Genomic DNA, 20,988 nt, shown 5'->3' with positions numbered 1-20,988 from the left:
GGTCAACAAGTTTAATGACATGTGAAGCTTTATTTGCTAATTCTTTAAAAAATTTTTTTTATTTGACGTTTATTTATTTTTGAGACATAGAGAGACAGAGCATGAACAGGGGAGGGTCAGAGAGAGGGAGACACAGAATCCGAAACAGGCTCCAGGCTCTGAGTTGTCAGCAAAGAGCCCGATGCGGGGCTCGAACTTACGGAGTGTGAGATCATGACCTGAGCCGAAGTCGGTCGCCCAACCGACTGAGCCACCCAGGCACCCCTTTGCTAATTCTTTTTAGAAGACTCTCAGATCATTTCCAAACCCAGTTGTTGTTATTTGGTGTATTCTTTATAATAGAAATCAGGGGCGCCTGGGCGGCTCAGTCAGTTAAGCATCCGACTCTGTCTCAGGTCATGATCTCATGGTCCATGGGTTCAAGTCCCACGCCAGGCTCTGTGCTTTGAATTCTGTGTCTCCCTCTCTCTCTGCCCCTCCACTGGTCATGCCCTGTCTCTCTCTGTCTCTCAAAAATAAATAAATGTTAAAAAAATTTTTAAAAAAGAAATCATTGTACTTAACAGAACTAAGATATAACAGAGATTTGGAGTTGTTTTCGCACTCAAATTATCCTACAGGCAAAGAGGGTGGGGTTTGTTTTGTCTTGTTTTGTTTTTTTGAGAAACATGATTCTCATAAAAGTTTAAGTAAGTTATGAGTATTCTGGAGAGGAAAAGAACGGCTTATTAATTAGTGAAAAAGAAAATGTTGGTGAGTCAGGCATTTGGATGTTTTAATTTCTTTCAGTATTTATTTTTATAACTAGTTAATAGTTATATTTAATTTAATTACTAAGATAATTTTTGATACAAGAGACTGTGCTATCTGTGCTCAGTGCCAATTTAAAGTGTTTTCAGAAAATTATTTATTCCTACTTTTGTGGGTATATTTTAATAACATATTTAAAACATTTAGTCTTAAACAGGTCAGGTTTTTAAAGGTGTAGCGTTTTTTAGAGAGTTTTTTAGAGAAAAATACAAACACATATCATAATTTACACTAAAGAAAAATGTCTACATCTAGATTTTTTATGTTAGCAGTATATAAAAAATAAAATCAGAGTAACATTTAAACAAAAGTCATTTTATATTTTTATTTTTATATATTTTTTTACTTTTAATTAATTTTATTGAGATATAATTGATATATGACATTATATTAGTTTCAGATATACAACATAGTGATTTGACAAGTGTTTGTGTTGCAAAATGATCACCACAGTAAGTTTAGTGAACATCTATCACCACATAGTTGCAATTTTTTCTTATTCACTTTTATGATTTACTCTCTTAGCAACTTTTATGTATATGGTACAGTATTGCTAACTATTGTCACCATGCGGTACATCCCTTCCCCGGGACTTTTTTATCTTAGAACTGGACGTTTGTACATTTTGACTACCTTCACCCAATTTGCCTACTCCCTTCGCCCCACCCATCCCCTCCCTCTGGCAACTACCAATCTGTTCTCTGTATCTATAAATTCAATTCTTTTTAAATATTCCACAAATAAGTGAGAGCATACAGAATTTGTAATTCTCTCATTTATTTTACTTAGTATAACATCCTTAAGGTCTGTCCACCCATATTATTGCAAGTAGCAGAATTTCCTACCTTTTTTTAATTTTTATTTTTTATTTTTTATTAACTTGTTTTATTTTTGATTTTTTTTTAAATTTACATCCAAATTAGTTAGCAAATAGTGCAACAATGATTTCAGGAGTAGATTCCTTAGTGACCCTTGCCCATTTAACCCATCCCCCCTCCCACAACCCTTCCAGTAACCCTCTGTTCTTCATATTTAATATTTTTCCCCCTCCTTGTTTTTATTTTTATTTTTTGCTTCCCTTCCCTTGTGTTCATCTGTTCTGTGTCTTAAAGTCTTCGTATGTGTGAAGTCATATGATATTTGTCTTTCTCTGACTGACTAACTTCGCTTAGCATAATACCCTCCAGTTCGATCCATGTAGTTGCAAATGGGAAGATTTCATTCTTTTTGATTGCCAATTATACTCCATATGTGTGTGTGTGTGTGTGTGTATACATATATATAGCCAAAGTATGGAGAGAGCCCAAATGTCCATCAATGGATGAATGGATAAAGAACATGTGGTTTAAGTATATATATACATATATATGTATATGTATATATATATATATATATATATATATATATATATGTATTGTGTGTGTGTGTACAATGCATATATATATACATATATATGTATATACCACATCTTCTTTATCCATTCATCCATTGACGGACATTTGGGCTCTTTCCATACTTTGGCTATTGTTGATAGTGCTGCTATAAACATGGGGGTGCATGTGTCCCTTTGAAACGGCACACCTGTATCCCTTAGATAAATGCCTAGTAGTGCAATTGCTGGGTCGTAGGGTAGTTCTATTTTTAGTTTTTTGAGGAACCTCCATACTGTTTTCCAGAGTGGCTGCACCAGTTTGCATTCCCACCAACAATGCAAAAGAGATCTTCTTTCTCCCCATCCTCACCAACATCTATTGTTGCCTGAGTTGTTAATGTTAGCCATTCCAACAGGTGTCAGGTGGCATCTCATTGTGGTTTTAATGTGTATTTCCCTGATGATGAGTGATATTGAGCATTTTTTCATGTGTCGGTTGGCCATTTGGATGTCTTCCTTGGAGAAGTGCCTATTCATGTCTTTTGCCCACTTCTTCACTGGATTATTTGTTTTTGGGTGTTGAGTTTGATAAGTTCTTTATAGATTTTGGATACTAACCCTTTATCTGATATGTCGTCTGCAAATATCTTCTCCCATTCTGTCTGTTGCCTTTTAGTTTTGTTGATTGTTTTCTTCACTGTGCTGAAGCTTTTTATTTTGATGAGGTCCCAGTTGTTCATTTTTGCTTTTGCTTCCCTTGCCTCTGGAGACGTGTTCAGTAAGTAGTTGCTGCAGTCAAGATCAAAGAGGTTTTTGCCTGGTTTTTCCTCGAGGATTTTGATGGCTTCCTGTCTTACATTTAGGTCTTTCATCCATTTTAAGTTTATTTTTGTGTATGGTGTAAGAAAGTGGTCTAGGTTCATTCTTCTGCATGTCGCTGTCCAGGTTTCCCAGCACCATTTGCTGAAGAGACTGTCTTTATTCCATTGGATATTCTTTCCTGCTTTGTCAAAGATTAGTAGGTCCATTTTCTGGTCCATTTGTGGGTCCATTTGTGGGTTCTCTATTCTGTTCCATTTATCTGAGTGTCTGTTCTTGTGCCAGTACCATACTGTCTTGACGGTTACAGCTTTGTAGTATAGCTTGAAGTCTGCTTTGGTTTTCTTTTTCAAGATCACTTTGGCTATTCGGGGTCTTTTCTGGTTCCATAAAAATTTTAGGATTATTTGTTCTAATTCTGTGAAGAATGCTGGTGTTACTTTGATAGGGATGCCTTGAATATGTAGATTGCTTTGAGTAGTATCTACATTTTAACAGTATTTGTTCTTCCTATCCAGAAGCATGGAATCTTTTTCCATTTTTCTGTGTCTTCTTCAATTTCTTTCATAAGCTTTCTATAGTTTTCAGTGTATAGATTTTTCACCTCTTTGGTTAGATTTATTCCTAGGTATTTCATGGTTTTTTGTGCAACTGTAAATGGGATCAATTCCTTGATTTCTCTGTCACTTCATTGTTGGTGTATAGGAATTCAACTGATTTCTGTGTGTTTATTTTGTATCCTGCAACTTTGCTGAATTCATGAATCAGTTCTAGCAGTTTTTGGTGGAATCTTTTTGGTTTTCCATATAGAGTATCATGTCATCTGCGAAGAGTGAAAGTTTGACCTCCTCCTGGCCAATTTGGATGCCTTTTATTTCTTTGTGTTGTCTGATTGCAGAGGCTAAGACTTCCAATACTATGTTGAATAACAGTGGTGAGAGTGGACATCCCCGTCTTGTTCTTGACCTTAGGGGGAAAGCTCCCAGTTTTTCCCCAATGAGGATGATATTAGCGCTGGGTCGTTCATATATGGCTTTAATGATCTCGAGGTATGCTCCTTCTATCCCTACCTTCTTGAGGGTTTTTATCAAGAAAGGATGCTGTATATTGTCAAATGCTTTCTCTGCATCTATTGAGAGGATCACATGGTTCTTGTCCTTTCTTTTACTGATGTGATGAATCACGTTAATTGTTTTGCAGATATTGAACCGGCCCTGCATCCCAGGTATAATCCCACTTGGTCATGATGAATAATTTTTTTAATGTATTGTTGGATCAGGTTGGCTAGTATCTTGTTGAGGATTTACGCATCCATGTTCATCAGGGATATTGGTCTATACTTCTCCTTTTTAGTGGGGTCTTTGTCTGGTTATGGAATCAAGGTAATGCTGACTTCATACAAAGAGTTTGGAAGTTTTCCTTCTATTTCTAGTTTTTGGAACAGCTTCAAGAGAATAGGTGTTAACTCTTCCTTAATGTTTGATAGAATTCCCCTGGAAAGCTACCTGGCCCTGGACTCTTGTTTTTTGGCAGATTTTTGATTACTAATTGGATTTCCTTACTGGTTGTGGGTCTGTTCAATTTTCTATTTCTTCCTGTATCAGTTTTGGTAGTGTATATGTTTCTAGGATTTTGTCCATTTCTTCCAGATTGCCCATTTTATTGGCATATAATAGCTCATAATATTCTCTTATTATTGTTTTTATGTCTTTGAGTTGGTTGTGATCTCTCTTCTTTAATTCTGGATTTTATTTATTTGGGTCCTTTCCTTTTCCTTTTTGATCAAACTGGCTAGTGGTTTATCAATTTTGTTAATTCTTTCAAAGAACCAGCTTCTGGCTTCAGTGATGTGTTCTACTGTTTTCTTGATTTCAGTAGCATTAATATCTTCTCTAATCTTTATTATTTCCTGTCTTCTGCTGTTTTGGGGTTTTATTTGCTGTTCTTTTTCCAGCTCCTTAAGTCGTAAGATTTGGTTGTGTATCTGAGATCTTTCTTCCTTCTTTAGGACCTCTTATGACCTCTTATGACCACCTTTGCTGCATCCCAGAAGTTTTGGGTTGTGGTGTTATCATTTTCATTGACTTCCATATACTTTTTAATTTCCTCTTTAACTGTTTGGTTAGCCCATTCATTCTTTAGTAGGATGTTCTTCAGTCTCCAATTATTTGTTACCTTTCCAAATTTTTCTTGAGGTTGACTTTGAGTTTCATAGTATTGTGATCTGAAAATATGTATGTTGTGATCTCGATCTTTTTGTACTTACTTAGGGCTGATTTGTGTACCAGTATATGATCTATTCTGGAGAACGTTCTATGTGCACTGGAGAAGAATATATATTCTGCTGCTTTAGGATGAAATATTCTAAATGTATCTGTGAAGGCCATCTGGTCCAGTGTGTCATTCAAAGCCATTGTTTTCCTTGTTGATTTTTTGATTAGATGATCTGTCCATTGATGTGAATGGGGTGTTGAAGTCTCCTACTATTATGGTATTATTATCGATAAGTTTCTTTATGTTTGTGATTAATTGATTTATATATTTGGGTGCTCCACACTTGGTGCATAAATGTTTACAATTGTTAGGTCTTCTTGGTGAATAAACCCCTTGATTATGATATAATGCCCTTCTGCATCTCTTGATACTGTCTTTATTCTAGACTTTATTTTAAAGTCTAGATTGTCTGATATAAGTATGGTTATTTTAAGGCTTTCTTTTCTTGACCATTAGCATGGTAGATGGTTCTCCATCCCCTTATTTTCAATCTGAAGGTGTCTTTAGGTCTAAAGTGGGTCTCTTGTAAACAGCATATAGATGGATCTTGTTCTCTTAACCATTGTGTTACCCTATGTCTTTTGATTGGAGCATTGAGTCCATTGACGTTTGAGTGAGTACTGAAAGATATGAATTTATTGCCATTAGGATGCTTGTAGAGTTGGTTTCTGGTGGTGTTCTCTAGTCCTTTCTAATCTTTGTTGCTTTGTTGCGTGCATATATATATATATATATATAATATTTTTTCATTTTTTTCTTTTCCCAGAGAGTCCCCCTTAAAGTTTCTTGCAGGGCTGGTTTGGTGGTCACAAACTCCTTTAATTTAAAAAATTTTTTTTAATGTTTATTTATTTCTGAGACAGAGAGAGACAGAGCATGAGTGGGGGAGGGTCAGAGAGAGAGGCAGACACAGAATCCGAAGCAGGCTCCAGGCTCTGAGCTGTCAGCACAGAGCCCGACGTGGGGCTCAAACTCAGACTGCAAGATCATGACCTGAGCCGAAGTTGGACACTCAACTGACTGAGCCACCCAGGCGCCCCAAACTCCTTTAATTTTCATTTGTCTGGGAAACTTTTTTTCTCTCCTTCTATTTTGAATGACAGCCTTGCTGGATATAGAATTCTTGGCTGCATATTTTTCTGATTCAGCACATTGAATATATCCTGCCACTCCTTTCTGTCCTGCGAAGTTTCTGTGGATAGGTCTGCTGCAAACCTGATCTGTCTTCCCTTGTATGTTAGGGACTTTTTTTCCCTTGCTGCTTTCATGATTCTCTCCTTACCTGAATATTTTGTGAATTTGACTATGATATGCCTTATTGATGGTCGGTATTTGTTGAATCTAATGGGGGTCCTCTGTGCTTCCTGGATTTTGATATCTGTGTCTTTCCCCAGGTTGGGGAAGTTTTCTGCTATGATTTGCTCACATAACCCTTCTACCCCTATTTCTCTCTCTTCCTCTTCTGGGACCCCTATGATTCTGATGTTGTTCCTTTTTAATGAGTCACTGATTTCTCTAATTCTTAAATCATGCTCTTTTGCCTTAATCTCCCTCTTTTTTTCTGCTTCATTATTCTCTATAAGTTTCTCCTCTATATCACTGATTCTCTGTTCTGCCTCATCCATCCTTGCTGCCACTGCATCCATCTGTGATTGCAGCTCAGTTACAACATTTTAAATTTCATTCTATTTTTTACTTCTTTTATCTCTGCATAAAGGGATTCTAATCTATTTTCAACTCCAGCTAGTATTCTTATTACTGTGATTCTAAATTATGGTTCAGACATCTTGCTTGTAACTGCATTGGTTAAATTCCTGGCTGTCATTTCTTCAAGCTCTTTCTTTTGGGGTGAATTCCTTCATTTTGTCCTTTTGAAGGGAGAAAAGGAATAATGAGGTAGAAAAATTAAAATTAAAAAAACAAAAATTAAAAAATTAAACACACACACACACAAAATCTAATAAATGATGCTAGATCCTAGGTGTGTTTTGGTCTGGGTGTTGGAAGTGGTTTGACAGATTAGAGAAAAAAATGTGGGGAAATAAAAAAAAAGGAAATCTCTTGAAAATTTGAAAAAATGAATACACTGAAGTAGACTAAAATGAGATGATGGGAGTAAAATAGAATTTGAAAGAATTTACACAAAAATAAAGAATATTGTAGAAAAAATAAAGAAAAAAATTTTAATAAAAATTAAAAATAAAAATGATTTTTTTCTCTTTCTGTATTCAAGAAAAAGAAAAGAAACAAAAAATAGAAAAAAGAGGGAAAAAAGAAATTGTTTGAAAATTTGAAAAGGTGAATACACTGAAGTAGACTAAAATAAAATGATGGAAGTAACATAGAATTTGAAAAAAATTATACAAAATAAAATATATATTTAAAAAATTTAAAAATATATTTTTAATAAAAAGTGAAAATAAAAATGAATTTTTTCTATTTCTGTATTCAAGAAAAAGAAAAGTAGTGTAAAAGAGAAAAAAAGAAGAAAGAATATTGAATAGATGGACCTGCTAACAGATTGAAATAGGACTGAAATTACTTCATTTTCACCTAGAAGTCAGACTATGTAGCGCTTTATAGTCCATAAACTAAGTAGGCAGTGAGACTTGTGTTCTTGAAGAGCAAGGTTGGTCCAGTTCAGCAGGGCTCAGTGTAACTGCTCCGTTCTCCACTAGATGGCACTGCTAGCCTACTGGGTTGGATTGTTGCAGTGCTCATAGGTGCGTATGCACATGTGCAGGAGCAGTGAAAATGGCATCACCCAGCTACCCAGTCTCTAGTATAGGAACTCTCTTCTCCCAGATCAGCAATTGCACAACCGTCTTCTGTCTTCAGCTTTCGTCCACTCCCAGCTTTTTCACTCTCCGTGACCAGGCCCCAGGCAGTACCTCTCTCCCAAGTTTTGTCTCAGATGTGGCTGTTTTCCCTGGCCCCTTACTTTTGAAGGACTGCGGCTTTGGCCCATTCCACCCCTCTGCGGGAGGGTCTCACCAAGCAATGGCCTAATGAGCAATGGCCAAATGAGCAATGGCTGAATGTTGGGTGCACCCAGGAATGCTTGCTGGACCCTGCTGCTGCCGGTGCCCCGAGACTGCAGCCAGGTGTCAGCCTGTCCCAGCAAAAGTTCGAGAGATAGTGTAGCAGCAGCTTTTCAGGGATTATGGAAAATCACAACATTCATGTAGCACCAGGCTTCACCCTTAACGGCCTTGCTCCAGCACCAGCAAATGTGGCCGTTTTCTGGGGTCTGCTGGGACCAGGTGGCTTCAACAGTCTCTACCAAATGTCCTTCCAGCAGTAGAACTGCTTTTCCCCGTGTGTCCCAAGGACCTCCTAGACCCCACTCTGTTCCTGGGGATTTGCCCTTCCCACCAGAGCATCACCAGTTATCGAGCTGCAGAGTTGCAGACTTTGTGCTCCCCTGTTTACAGTCTTAATGGAATTTAAACCTTCTCCTTTCTCCTTTCTCCCTTTTTGGTTTAATCCCTGCAGCTGTTTCCAATTTTCCACTTCTCTCCAGCTGCTTTTGGGGAGGAGTGTTTTTCCCGTATTCTCCCCCACCGACCTACTCTCTGTCCTCTCTCTGCCTGGAAAAGCAGCTCCCTGTCTGCCACCAGCTTCTCTCTTCCCAAGTTCCCCTCTCCACCCCATGTACCTGCTGAATTCTGTGGTTCAGGTTGTGCAGATTGTTGTGTTAATCCTCTAATCAATTTTCTAGGTGTGTAGGATGGTTTAGTGTTGGTCTGACTGTATTTCATGGACGTGACACCCAAATAACTTGCATGCTGTTCCGCCATCTTGGCTCCTTCCCAGTCATTTTAGATTTTTAAATAGTTGTTCTCCACTATGGCCTACAAGATAAATTCCCTTTTGATGTATATATACTCATGAAAACAATCACAAACTTGAAGTCAATATTCCAGAAATAAATTTCCTTCATGCATTTAACCTGAAATAATTCATATTATTTTTAAATGTTTATATTTTGAAAGGTGAAAGTCCTATCACGTTATTATTATAATTTGCACTTCACTGATTGCTAATGAGGTTGAACATTCTTATTTAGTCTCTGTAAATTGTCTGTGAAGGTCAATATTAAGATTTTGTTTTTCTCTTACAAAATTTGTAACTCCATGAGAGGTTAAATACCCCTGAGAGGTGTTTTCCAATGCTTGTGTATTTTGAAAACACTTGCCTATTGTCTGAGTAATTATCAAAGTAAATTATTTTCTAGATTTATTTCTTATTAACATTTTAATCTTTGAAGATGTGAGGACTAAATCATTCAAGTTATTGTAATACATTATTATATCTACTTTGGCAAATTCCCATCCCTATTCTTTAAAAAAAAATATTTAATTTTACTTAATTATTAAAAAAAAAAAGTAGTGGAGTATCACATATCACACTACTGATGGTCATGCCCTTAAAATATTACAGTATTAATTCCTTGTCTTTGACAAACTTAGAGGCAAAATATATATATATAATAACCACTTTAAGTTAGTTTGATTAGCCAAATAAATTCTTAAAAAAAATAGACAAAGGGGAAAAAATCAATATGGCAGGTTTGTGGGGGATGGTGTAGTTTTAGTCTTGTGAGATTCCACACAGAAAAACTGAGTTAAATATTACCAGAACAGTTTCTTCACTTCATACTTCTGTCTGATGAACTTTTCTTTTCAAAAATTTTTTAACATTTATCTATTATTGAGAGAGCATGAGGAGGGGGAGAGGCAGAGAGAGGAGGAGACACAGAATCTGAAGCAGGCTCCAGGCTCCGAACTGTCAGCACAAAGCCCGACGCGGGGCTCGAACTCACGAACTGTGAGATCATGACCTGAGCTGAAATCGGACACTAAACCGACTGAGCCACCCAGGCAGCCCAGATGAACTTTTCTTAAGGAGGCATGGTGGGTGCCTAGGTACCCTGACAATAGAGGGACTGATACAATCATCTTCTGATATGTCTTGTATTTAGTTTGTTAGGACATATATACCTAAAAAATATTGAAATATATTTTATTTATATTTCAGTATTAAGCAACAAAATGATGGTCAAAGGATTATGATGTTATTTTATTCAACAAAAAGAAACTGTCGAATGTGCTGAATTTGGGGAGGAAGCTGTGAGCATTCCCTAGAGACAACAACGTTTGAATGAAAAAACAAGAGTGTTAGCTAAGAACTAATTCATTATCATTTTTTTAAAACTGACATTATGGTAATCATAGAAGCGTCCACTTGCTTTTCTGATATTCAGAGTGTAAGATATTCGATTCTCTGTCTCCATTTCTCTCTGCCCCTCTCATGTTCTCTCTCTCTCAAAAATAAGTAAATAGACATTAAAAAACAAATCTCCTCACCTCTAAACTGGTTGGGTTATCAGCTAGTTTTTAGAAATGTATTTTCATTTTTTAAAAAAATCACTACTTTTTTTAAGCAAAACCAAATCTTTTCAGTCCTTTCCTGGTCTCACACATTAATAGTAATATTAATCACATTGAAGATGGTTTAAAATTTCCTTTGTTAAGTGATTGAAATGATAAAATGAAAGTAAATTTTCCAAGAGAGCAGCAAAGGCACTGGGACCACTATTGTGCAGTTAGTAACTTATCTATATTTTTAGTAAGACCTCCATTGAGTGTCTATGTGGTTTTTAAAATATTCACAGACATTTAAAAATAGAACACATTTTTCTCTTTAGTTTTCAGTGAAAACAACGCAATACTTTGAACCACTGAATGGAATCACCATAATGAATCTACTAATTGCTGATTATGTTTCTTGCTGTTTACTAATATGACAACTGCATATATTTCAAGGTCAATTCAAAGTTAGTTCTCAACCTAATGTCAAGGTTACTGCTGTTCCGCAATTTGTAAAAGATCCTCATGATGCTGAAATCTCTTGTTTCATTTATATATGATATCTCTTAAGCTGTACTATTTCCTCATGGCTTTACATTTAGTGTTCTTCTCGTGCAGTTAAGAATATTTACGGTCAACATGCTTAAATCAAGAAATACAATCCACAATATAAATGTCGAAATAATTTTGAAATTGAAGCAATTCATAGTTTTTTACTTATAAATTATCAACAAATTTTACTCCTAATTTTTCTCCTACTACCCATTCTTGGTATTTATCAGTCCTCTGTAAATAATTCTTAAACCAGTGCTAAACAATTCCTTTTTTTCCTCCCCATAAGAACAAATTCAGAAAAAAAAATCATTTAGATTATATTGTATTTCTTTTCACCTTTAAGAATAAAAATAGCTTAACTGAATCTCATGGAAATGGTATGTATTATTATTTGGATTATTTTATTTATTGAATAGAATAGTATTCAAGATATATTAAATAAATACAGACATAGAAGTAGTTTTCTAATCTTTTACCCTAGGACCTTTGTGGTTCTGGATAACATATGACATGTATAAATATGCTCCTTTTCACTATATTAAACAGAAGAATAAAGGTGGGTATTCTTAAACTGATAATTACACTCTTTCTTATACATTTAAGTAAAAATTTTGTAGAGGGAAAGATTTTTGAAATGTTATCAGTGGCTTTTAGTTATCCAGACTCTTTACCCAGTACATAAATTCAACAACCGTTTGATTCTCCACAATATAAAAAAGTCTTGCTGTGGGGAATTTAAAATATGGTTTATTGCCAGCTCTAAAGAAGATTCTATTCCAGTGAGTGGAATGTATATATATATTTTTTTCCTAAAATGAATCATCATGACAATAATTACCATAACAAAGAAGGAAAAACAAACACTATTGGTTCAAAGAAGCTGAATTCTGAGAAAAATTAACATAAGAATAGATTTTTTTCTTTCAAAACATATCTTTGCATAATTACTGAAAATAAGCATTAGAATTTTTGGTGGAATCAATCTGAAAATTTATTTTGTTTAATAATATTCAAAACACATTTCAAATATAGTAGTAAGTAGATAATTACCTTTAAAATTGGGTCTGATTCTTGCATCATACCCTGATGTCCTCCCCATTAATTTATCCAGAAAGTCAGAAGGTGACATTGGAGCACTTCGAGATCTTGCACTGTCTGTTTCCTTTGTTGCAACCAAGCTATAAATGAGAACATTCAGAGTTTACAGAAAATGACAAGCAAAAGTCTTCCTAATAGTTGTCACTATAAATAGAGAATTAAAAAAATGGAAAGCAAAAGTACCTTTTAAAACAAAAACTTTTATATATTTTATATAGTATGTATACTATATACTATAAGGTGAATATTAGCATAATGACAGATAGGTCTTTATAGACCTATAGACCCATAGACAGATCTACAGTTAAGTGTTTATAAGGTTTCACATGTATTCAGCCCAAAAGGTCAGAGGTGACATGATTTTAAGTCTGGAAACAAAGCCGCTGCCAAATTATTAGACTTTCAAAATTTGTGTTTACCCAAGTTTGACTTCTAACTGTAATTTTTAGTCAAATGTATGCTTAGTGGGGCGCCTGGGTAGCTCAGTCCGTTGAGCGACCGACTTTGGTTCAGGTCATGATCTCACATTGGGTGGGTGCGAGCCCTGCATCCAGCTCTGTGCTGACAGCTTGGAGCCTGGAGCCTGCTTTGGATTCTGTCTCCCTCTCTACCCCTCCCCCCACTTGTGTGCGCACGCATGCGCTCTCTCTCTCAAAAATAAAAATAAACATAAAAAATATTTTTTAAAAAAAGTATCCTTAGTGAGTCAGGCATAAGAAAAAAATGAAAGTTCAGCTGTGAAGTACAATTCTTACTGCTTTTACTGAGGGGATAAACATCACCTTTCAAGTTTTGTAAATTCTTCTCAATGGTAATAAAACGTCTGTCCTACAGACTAAACAATGATGCTCTTTTCTTCAATTAGATGCTTCCTATATTAGTAACATAGCCAGTTAAATTCATTCTGCTTTCATCTTGTGTCATTCCTCTACAGTACATTTTGTTCAGATCTAAAATCTGTGCACTAAGATTGAGAAATTACCATAAATGTGGTCAGTGCACCTGGCTATTACACAATGAGAACGTGTGTCTGGGCAAAGTAAAGAGCTACTGCACTTTTTTCATTAAATTTTTTTGTTTGTTTGTTTTATGCAGCTGCTCATCCTAGACGCTCACACATGTCACTGCACCCCATCCAGCCCCTCATTTACCTAGGCTGGTCCCCGGAAAGCCTGGGCCTGCTTGCTAAGATCAAATGATTCTTTTCATCCACGGCGCTTTGCTCAGGGAAGTGAGACAGACTTCCTGAGCACACATGTGTTTGAAACTGATATATTTAAGCTGATGTTACTTCCCAGAGATTGTCAGTCATCATATCCTCCCGGCTCTGTCACTCAACTCAGAGCATCGCCAGACCCTGAACCTTTGTGGTCACAGCTTGATCTCAGCAGTATCAAGTTCCTCCTGCCAGAATTTTTAATAACTAGTGAAAATGGGTCTTACAGCCATCACTGTTAAACTGTGTACCACAGACACAGGCGCAATTTTAAAATCCAATATCAATCGTAATGTGACAGTGACATTTCTGAAAGTGTAGGATCACCGCTAACAGCATCCATGAACTACTGTGCAGTTCACAAGGTTCTATCTAGTTCTGGACATTCAAAGTCACTTATCTGCCCGGCGGCTCTCTCTCTGTCTTTCGTGCTTTTTCCAGGGGCAGAAGTTTCTCCTATCTCTATTTTTTGGCTCCATATTACTTTATGACCCTTTATCTCTGATTATTACTGGGCAATTGAACTCCCTGCCACCATAATCTCTGGAAAGTTTATTTTAAGGTAATAATAATAATAATAATAAATATCATAATAATAATATCATAAAGAACCACTACATTCTCAGTAACTCTAGAACTTTCTCTACCACCTGGTTTTAAGTAACTTTCACCTGTAATCTTAAGCAGCATTTGCTCATTTTCCCTGGCCCAAGAACATAGGCAGAAAGGTATTGTCATAGTTCTCATAACTACAGTTTGCTTCTTCTAAACCATTCCCTGTATTTCTTTTGCAAAATCCTCCCTTCAGTTATCAGCAAATGAACTTCTACATTCTCCCACCAACAAATACACCAATTTACCTGGATCTGAACCAATAATACAATGCCCTTCACCTTTAAAAATAAATAGAATACTATGTATGCGAGACTGACAACCATCAGATTTTGCACTGCATGGAAGAGATCATTCTAGATTATGCAATGATGTGTATCCTTGTAAGAGAGAGGCAGAGGTGTATTTGGTTTTAGACAGAAGAGGGAACACAATGTGACCATACAGGTACAAGCAGAGATTAGAGTGATGTGACCACAGCCAAGGAATGCCAGCAGTCAATAGAAGCTGCAAAAGGAAGAAACAGATTCTCCCCTAGGGCCTCTGGAGGGCACTTGGTCCTACTCACACCTTGTTTTGGGCCCAGTGAACTGACTTCAGGCTTCTGGCCTCCAGAACCAGGGAAGAGTAAGTTGCTGTTATTGGTGGTAATTTGTTGTAGCAGTCAGAGAAAACTCGCAGTTTTTTCCCAGTGAGTTTTGCATTAAGTTATTCCACTTCCCAACTCCAGAGTTACTCTTTTCTTCTTCTTTTTTTTTTAATCTCTGTCTCTTCATTGGTATATTCTGTATTTGGGGAGATATTATTGTCATACTTCCTTTTTAGTTCTTTGAACATGGTTCCCTTTAGTTTTTAGTAAAGGAGTTAAAATAGCTGATTTCTTTGAACATGGTTTCCTTTAGTTTTTACTAAAGTATTTAAAATAGTTGATTTAAAGTCTTTGTCCAGTAATTCCACTGTCATTGCCTTCTTCAAGCAGATTCTACCGCTTGCATTTTTTTCCCTGTGCATGAGCCACACTTTTTTTCTTTCAATGTTTCATAATATTGTCACTGAAAACTGGACACTTTAGATGATATAACATGGCAACTCGGTAAATTATATCATCCCTCCTCCCTAAGGTTTATTATTGTTGCTGGTTTCTGTTTTGTTTTTTAATTGGCTTTTCTGAACTAATTCTGTAAAGTCTATCTGAGTGGTTTAGGGATCACCTAATAAGTAGACAAGGATTTTCCTAAATTCCTAAAACCAATATATTTCCCAGAATTTTCTGGGAGTGCTATGTTTATGGGGCCGCACCTTCAACACTGAGTCAGGCAATTGACAACTCTGTCTTAGCCTTTATTTCCCATTTGCACAGGGCTTAAAGGCCAGCCAGGGTGGAGAGCTTAAGGTTTTCTCAGGTCTTTCCCAATCAGGCACACAACTCTCTGTGTATCAGTTTGCTAGGGCTATCTTAACAAGGCTCCCTGGGCTAAGTACCTTAAACAATAGCAATTAATTTTCTCATAGTTCTTGGAGCTAAAGGTCCTAGATCAAGTTGTTGGCAGGGTTCATCTTCTTCGAAGGTCTCTCTCCATGGCTTGCAGGTGGCCATCTTCTCTCTGTTTCTTCCTCTCCTATGTGTTTGTGTCAAAATCTCCTCTTCTTGGAAGATCACCAGTGATGGATTGGGGCCCCATATGACCTCGTTTTATCTTAATTATCTTTAATTAAAGTCACATTCTGAGATATTGGGAGTTAGTATTTCAACATAAGAATTTTGAAAGGATGCAATTAAGTCCATGACACTAGGCATGCTCACAACCCCATACAGATGCGTGGTCTTCTAGATACCCAGAAATATGTGAGCTTTTCCAAACCTCTATGGGCATATCATTTCATTGCTTTTTCTTTTAGGCTTTTTGGTTAATCTGTTGTTTGCCCCCACTGTTACTCACTACCTTGGGCACCTGTGAGGTTAAAACATTGCCTCTAAATATATTTGACCAACATCCTGAGGAAAAAGACTTTTCATACTGAATGAGCTCCACATTAGGTCAAATAAAAGCAGCCTTGCAAGTGGTGTCTTCCATGGAGCCTCCAGACAGGTCAGATAATGACATTTGTCTAACAATGAGGTTTTAAAGGAATTCAGACTCCTTTCTGCCCACCCTGGTAGCTGCCAGGTTGTTGCTTTTTATTGCAGGCTGTTGGTTTATCATGCTACCATGGAGCTGAGAAAGGAGAACAAGAATAGGACAAGTTATAGCCACAAATCCCACTGTTCCTACCAAGATTCAGCTGTTTTTCTTGATTAAACTACTTCATGTGTTACTACAAATCTCTGATTAATTTACAGAGTTATGGAAAAGTTGATGGCCACATTTTTTGACAGTTTTCTCACTGCTTTTATGAAGAAGAGGATTTACAGAGGTCTATAAAACAGAAATTTACTAACAATAAAATTATAGTGTATTTTTTTGTACAAAAATGTCCTTTCTCATGTCAAAATGCACTTAAAATATCTGTTAAATGTTGAGACAATGAATTTGAGTTCTCGCAATTTCTTAGGTGCAAAGCACAGTGCTAAGAACCTAAAACACAGAGAACGCAGATTTGCATCTTTAACATATTCACAGTTCAGTAGAATACTCAGTCTGGTCCCATCTAAAGGTTACAGAGAATCCCTGGGAAGTATCAGTGAGCAGGAGCAAGGAAGTGAAGGTACAATGAAGAGAATGATTGGCTGGCTCCCTTTTTCCTACCACTGAGAGCAAAATCTTCCTGTTTTGTACCAAGAATTCACACCAAACTTTGCAGAATGATGCCTATAAAAAATGGGAAAATTCTGAGCAGATAAATATTCCAGTTTTCTTTACTAGTTCTGTTTCTTGCAATGACACAAGAACCATCCAACTGCTTGTAGACAATTGATTTTATTTCTAAAAATTCACAATTTTTTAAATGCTTATTTATTTTTGAGAGGGACGGTGGGAGGGGAGAGAGAGAGAGAGAAAGAGAGAGAGAGAGAGAGAGAGAGAGAGAGAGACTCCCAAGCAGGTTCTGCCCTGTTGGCACAGATCCCAACAGGAGGCTCAAACTCATGAACTGTGAGATCATGACCTGGGCTGAAATCAAGAGTCACCCAGGGGACTGACTGAGCCACCAAGGTGCCCCTGAAAATTCACCATTTTGGCTCAGAAGGAATGATTGCAAACAGAATTATGTGGAGCAACTGGCTGAAAAGCATCTCTACATCATGTATCCTTTCCTTTTCTGAAAGGGATAAAGGTTATACATATGGGAAGACTTCCTATCACTTATAATTCCTGCTCTGACATATTAATCCTAGAACTTTCTTCCAATTACAGTAATATCTGAGACTTGCACCATGTGAACATTACTAGACTGTCTTAAGAGAACTGTAGTCACTGAAGAGAGCTTATAGTAATAAACACAGCATGAAATTCCATATGACCAATCAGGAATCTTTCTCTAATTTTTAAATAGTCAACATCATCATCTGTACAAACATATTTTAAAACTTTTTTTTTTTGAGTTGTTAAAACTCGGGACAGGAGGAGGCAGTGGGAAGAAATCTAAGATTAATGTATAATGTTTTTTTAGGTAAGAAACTATTTATTATCAAGTCTATTATTTTTGTCTAAATCTCCAAGTATCAATAAAACTTTCATATTTATAGCAAGTTACTAAGGTTATTAGCAAATTACTCATGATCAGTACTTTTGAAAGAAGCAGCTTTGAATTTTTAGAAGACTTTTTTGTTTTGTTTTGCTTTCTGCTATTTTATTTTATATTATTTTAATTTTATTTTTTTTTAAATTTACATCCAAATTAGTTAGTATATAGTGCAACAATGATTTCAGGAGTAGATTCCTTAAAGCCCCTTACCCATTTAGCCCATCCCCCCTCCCACAACCCCTCCAGTAACCCTCCGTTTGTTCTCCATATTTATGAGTCTCTTCTGTTTTGTCCCCCTCCCTGTTTTTATATTATTTTTGTTTCCCTTCCTTTATATTCATCTATTTTGTCTCTTAGAGTCCTCATTTGAGTGAAGTCATATGATATTTGTCTATCTCTGACTAATTTCACTTAGCATAATACCCTCCAGTTCCATCCACGTAGTTGTAAATGGCAAGATTTCATTCTTTTTGATGGCCGAGTAATACTCCATTGTATAAACTTACCACCTCTTCATCCATTCATCCATCGATGGACATTTGGGCTCTTTCCATACTTTGGCTATTGTGGATAGTGCTGCTATAAACATGGGGGTGCATGTGTCCCTTCGAAACAGCACACCGGTATCCTGTGGATAAATGCTTCGTAGTGCAATTGCTGACTTGTAGGGTAGTTCTATTTTTAGTTTTTTGAGGAACCTCCATACTGTTTTCCAGAGTGGCTGCACCAGCTTGCATTCCCATAGAAGACTTTTAATATGAACATCTCAAATCTGTTAATTTGCTTGCTTCCTGGACTTGGCTCTTCTTTTTTCTACTGCACTAAGTACTGTATTTATTATCTTTACTATTTTCTACTTACTCTTACCTATTCTTAACTACTCTTAACTATTTCCTATCAACTCTTCTTTGAAACTGTGGGTGAAGTCATGTACCTTCCCGTCAATGAACATTTGTTGCAATTAAGCATTTTATATATTCTTATTTTTATAAAGACATGCTAGTTACAAGTTCAAAGACTTCAATTTCTGAAACACTGGCAGAAATCTATTTTTTTAAGAATTGAAATCAAAATTCATCACAAAGATATCTCTTACCCTCCTCTCCTCTTTGTCCTCTTCATTGAGACAAGAAAATAAAATGCATCCACTTCTGGAGGACAGAAATCACCATTAAATATGGATGATCTTAAGATGAATTTAGTAAAGTTGTCAATACCTATTTACCTCTGCTAAATGCACCTTAAAATTGAGGGAAAATATGAAAGATGTAGCAGGGCAACATAAGGAGGGTTTGAGACGAGTCTTGGCACATAGGGCCACAAATCTCCATGCATCTATTTTTGGGAATTCATTTGTGCAGAAAGAAGTGTGACTTGTGGTGAATAAATCAGTACTCAGAGAAGGTTTTGGGTATAATAGAGAATCACAGTTTACTCTGTATTTTATAGCCCTGCAACCAGCCTTATAGGGCTTCAATTCTTGGTGAAAAAAAAATTTCACAGTTATTATTTGGAACTTTGTGAGATTTAGAAATACAAGCAATTGATATTTGTTGCCCCCGTTTGAAAAACAAAACACAGGGGCGCCTGGGTGTCTCAGTTGGTTGAGCCGCCGACTTTGGCTCAGGTCATGATCTCACAGTTCAAGGGTTCAAGTCCTGTGTCAGGCTCTGTGCTGACAGCTCAGAGCCTGGAGCCTGCTTCAGATTCTGTGTCTCCCTCTGTCTCTGCCTCTCCCCCACTTGCATTCTGTCTCTCTTTCTCTCCCTAAAATAAATAAACATTAAAAAAAGAAAAAAGAAAAACAAAATACAGAATGGAAGAGATGAACATTCTTTCCATTTCCTTATGGCTTCATTCTTGTTCTGAGAACTAAAGAGAACTGGGACATCAGGGATATGTGAAGTTTTGAGTATTTCACATGAAAGCATTCTGCCTTAGAAAAGGAATAATTTTTTTTTTCCACGAAGACACATGCAGTGAAGCTGGCTTTAAGTTGATAGTTTGATGATACTAATTATTTAAAAAGGAGACCATATTGGAGGAATATAAAAGGACCATTCTAGAATATCTCTGGAGACTCAGGAAAATAACTAAAAATTAACAAGGTACTAGGATCTTGATTCTTGCTACTGTGGGCAATGTGCCAGTCACATATGATTATCATTTTAAAGTGATCTCATTTCTGCACTCATATCTGCAGTTTGACGGGGCTTAGGCTATTTTAATTGATAACAAATAGGACAAATACCATAGTTGCTTCCTGATCTCTCAGGCACAGGATTCATATACATGATATCATTTAATTCTCATAACAATGTTAGTAGATATTGCGACCTATGTATTACAGATGAAGGAACTGAGGTATAGAGAGGTTTGCTGCCTAGCCATTTAAACACTAAATGTATGAGCCAATATTTTAAACAAGTGGAACTTTACACTGAAAACAACTAGACAAGTTTAAGACAAATCTGTGCACGGAGGAGCTAAAAACACAAGGGAAAATGATGGCTGTGACCTAAGATAAAGGAAACTCACAGAAGGGAGCCAAATATTTAGAGCTGCATTTCTCTCGGGGGTGGGAATCAATTTGAGTAGTAGATGAGGGGTTAGCGATCTATGTACAAGTTCTGAAAGCTTTGTGGATTTAGAGAGAGAAAAACTGGATTCCCAGACTCACCAAAGGGTGAGCTCCTATGAGTTGCTTTAATATCTCAAAGAATTACAACTTTTGAGTAAGAATAAACCAGAAACGTAGAAGCCTTAGTAGGAGACTGGGCATAGCTTAAACCATCTCAATTTCTGACACTAGAATAAAATAATCACAGATGGCTGGCAAATCAGATCTCTAATAAGAGCAAAGATAAATTGAACTTCTATTCCCACACACACTTACTCTTTTTTCAGGTTTTTTTTTTCAAACTTGGTTAATGGCAACTCCATCTTTCCATTTGTCCGGAGGAAAATCTTTTGTAACCCTTGACGCCACTCTTTATTTCACATATCATATTGATCCACTTGGCTCTACCTTCAAACTTAGATCTATAATCCAACCGCTTCTCACCATGTTCTCTTCAATGTCTCTGGTACAACCTGCTTTTGCCTGGAATGCTCATTGGTCATCTCTTCAACTAATTAATTCTGATCTAGGTTTTAGCATCATTTTCTCAAGAAAC

The 20,988-nt window shown here is 36.5% G+C and overlaps 1 protein-coding gene across 2 annotated transcripts in view; it reads right to left on the bottom strand.

The window, feature by feature from the left end:
* The window catches only part of GLRA3 (glycine receptor alpha 3), a 202,434-nt gene that overhangs the window by 146,912 nt on the left and 34,534 nt on the right, over positions 1 to 20,988 (bottom strand). For both annotated transcript variants that reach the window (XM_043565360.1, XM_043565367.1), the window contains exon 2: positions 12,253 to 12,380. In XM_043565360.1, coding sequence (XP_043421295.1) covers positions 12,253 to 12,380 — 128 coding nt within the window. The remainder of the gene's footprint in view (positions 1 to 12,252; positions 12,381 to 20,988) is intronic.

This window comes from Prionailurus bengalensis, chromosome B1, assembly GCF_016509475.1.
Source record: "Prionailurus bengalensis isolate Pbe53 chromosome B1, Fcat_Pben_1.1_paternal_pri, whole genome shotgun sequence".
Classification (NCBI taxonomy): domain Eukaryota; kingdom Metazoa; phylum Chordata; class Mammalia; order Carnivora; family Felidae; genus Prionailurus; species Prionailurus bengalensis.
This window is presented reverse-complemented; position numbering and strand designations above follow the sequence as displayed.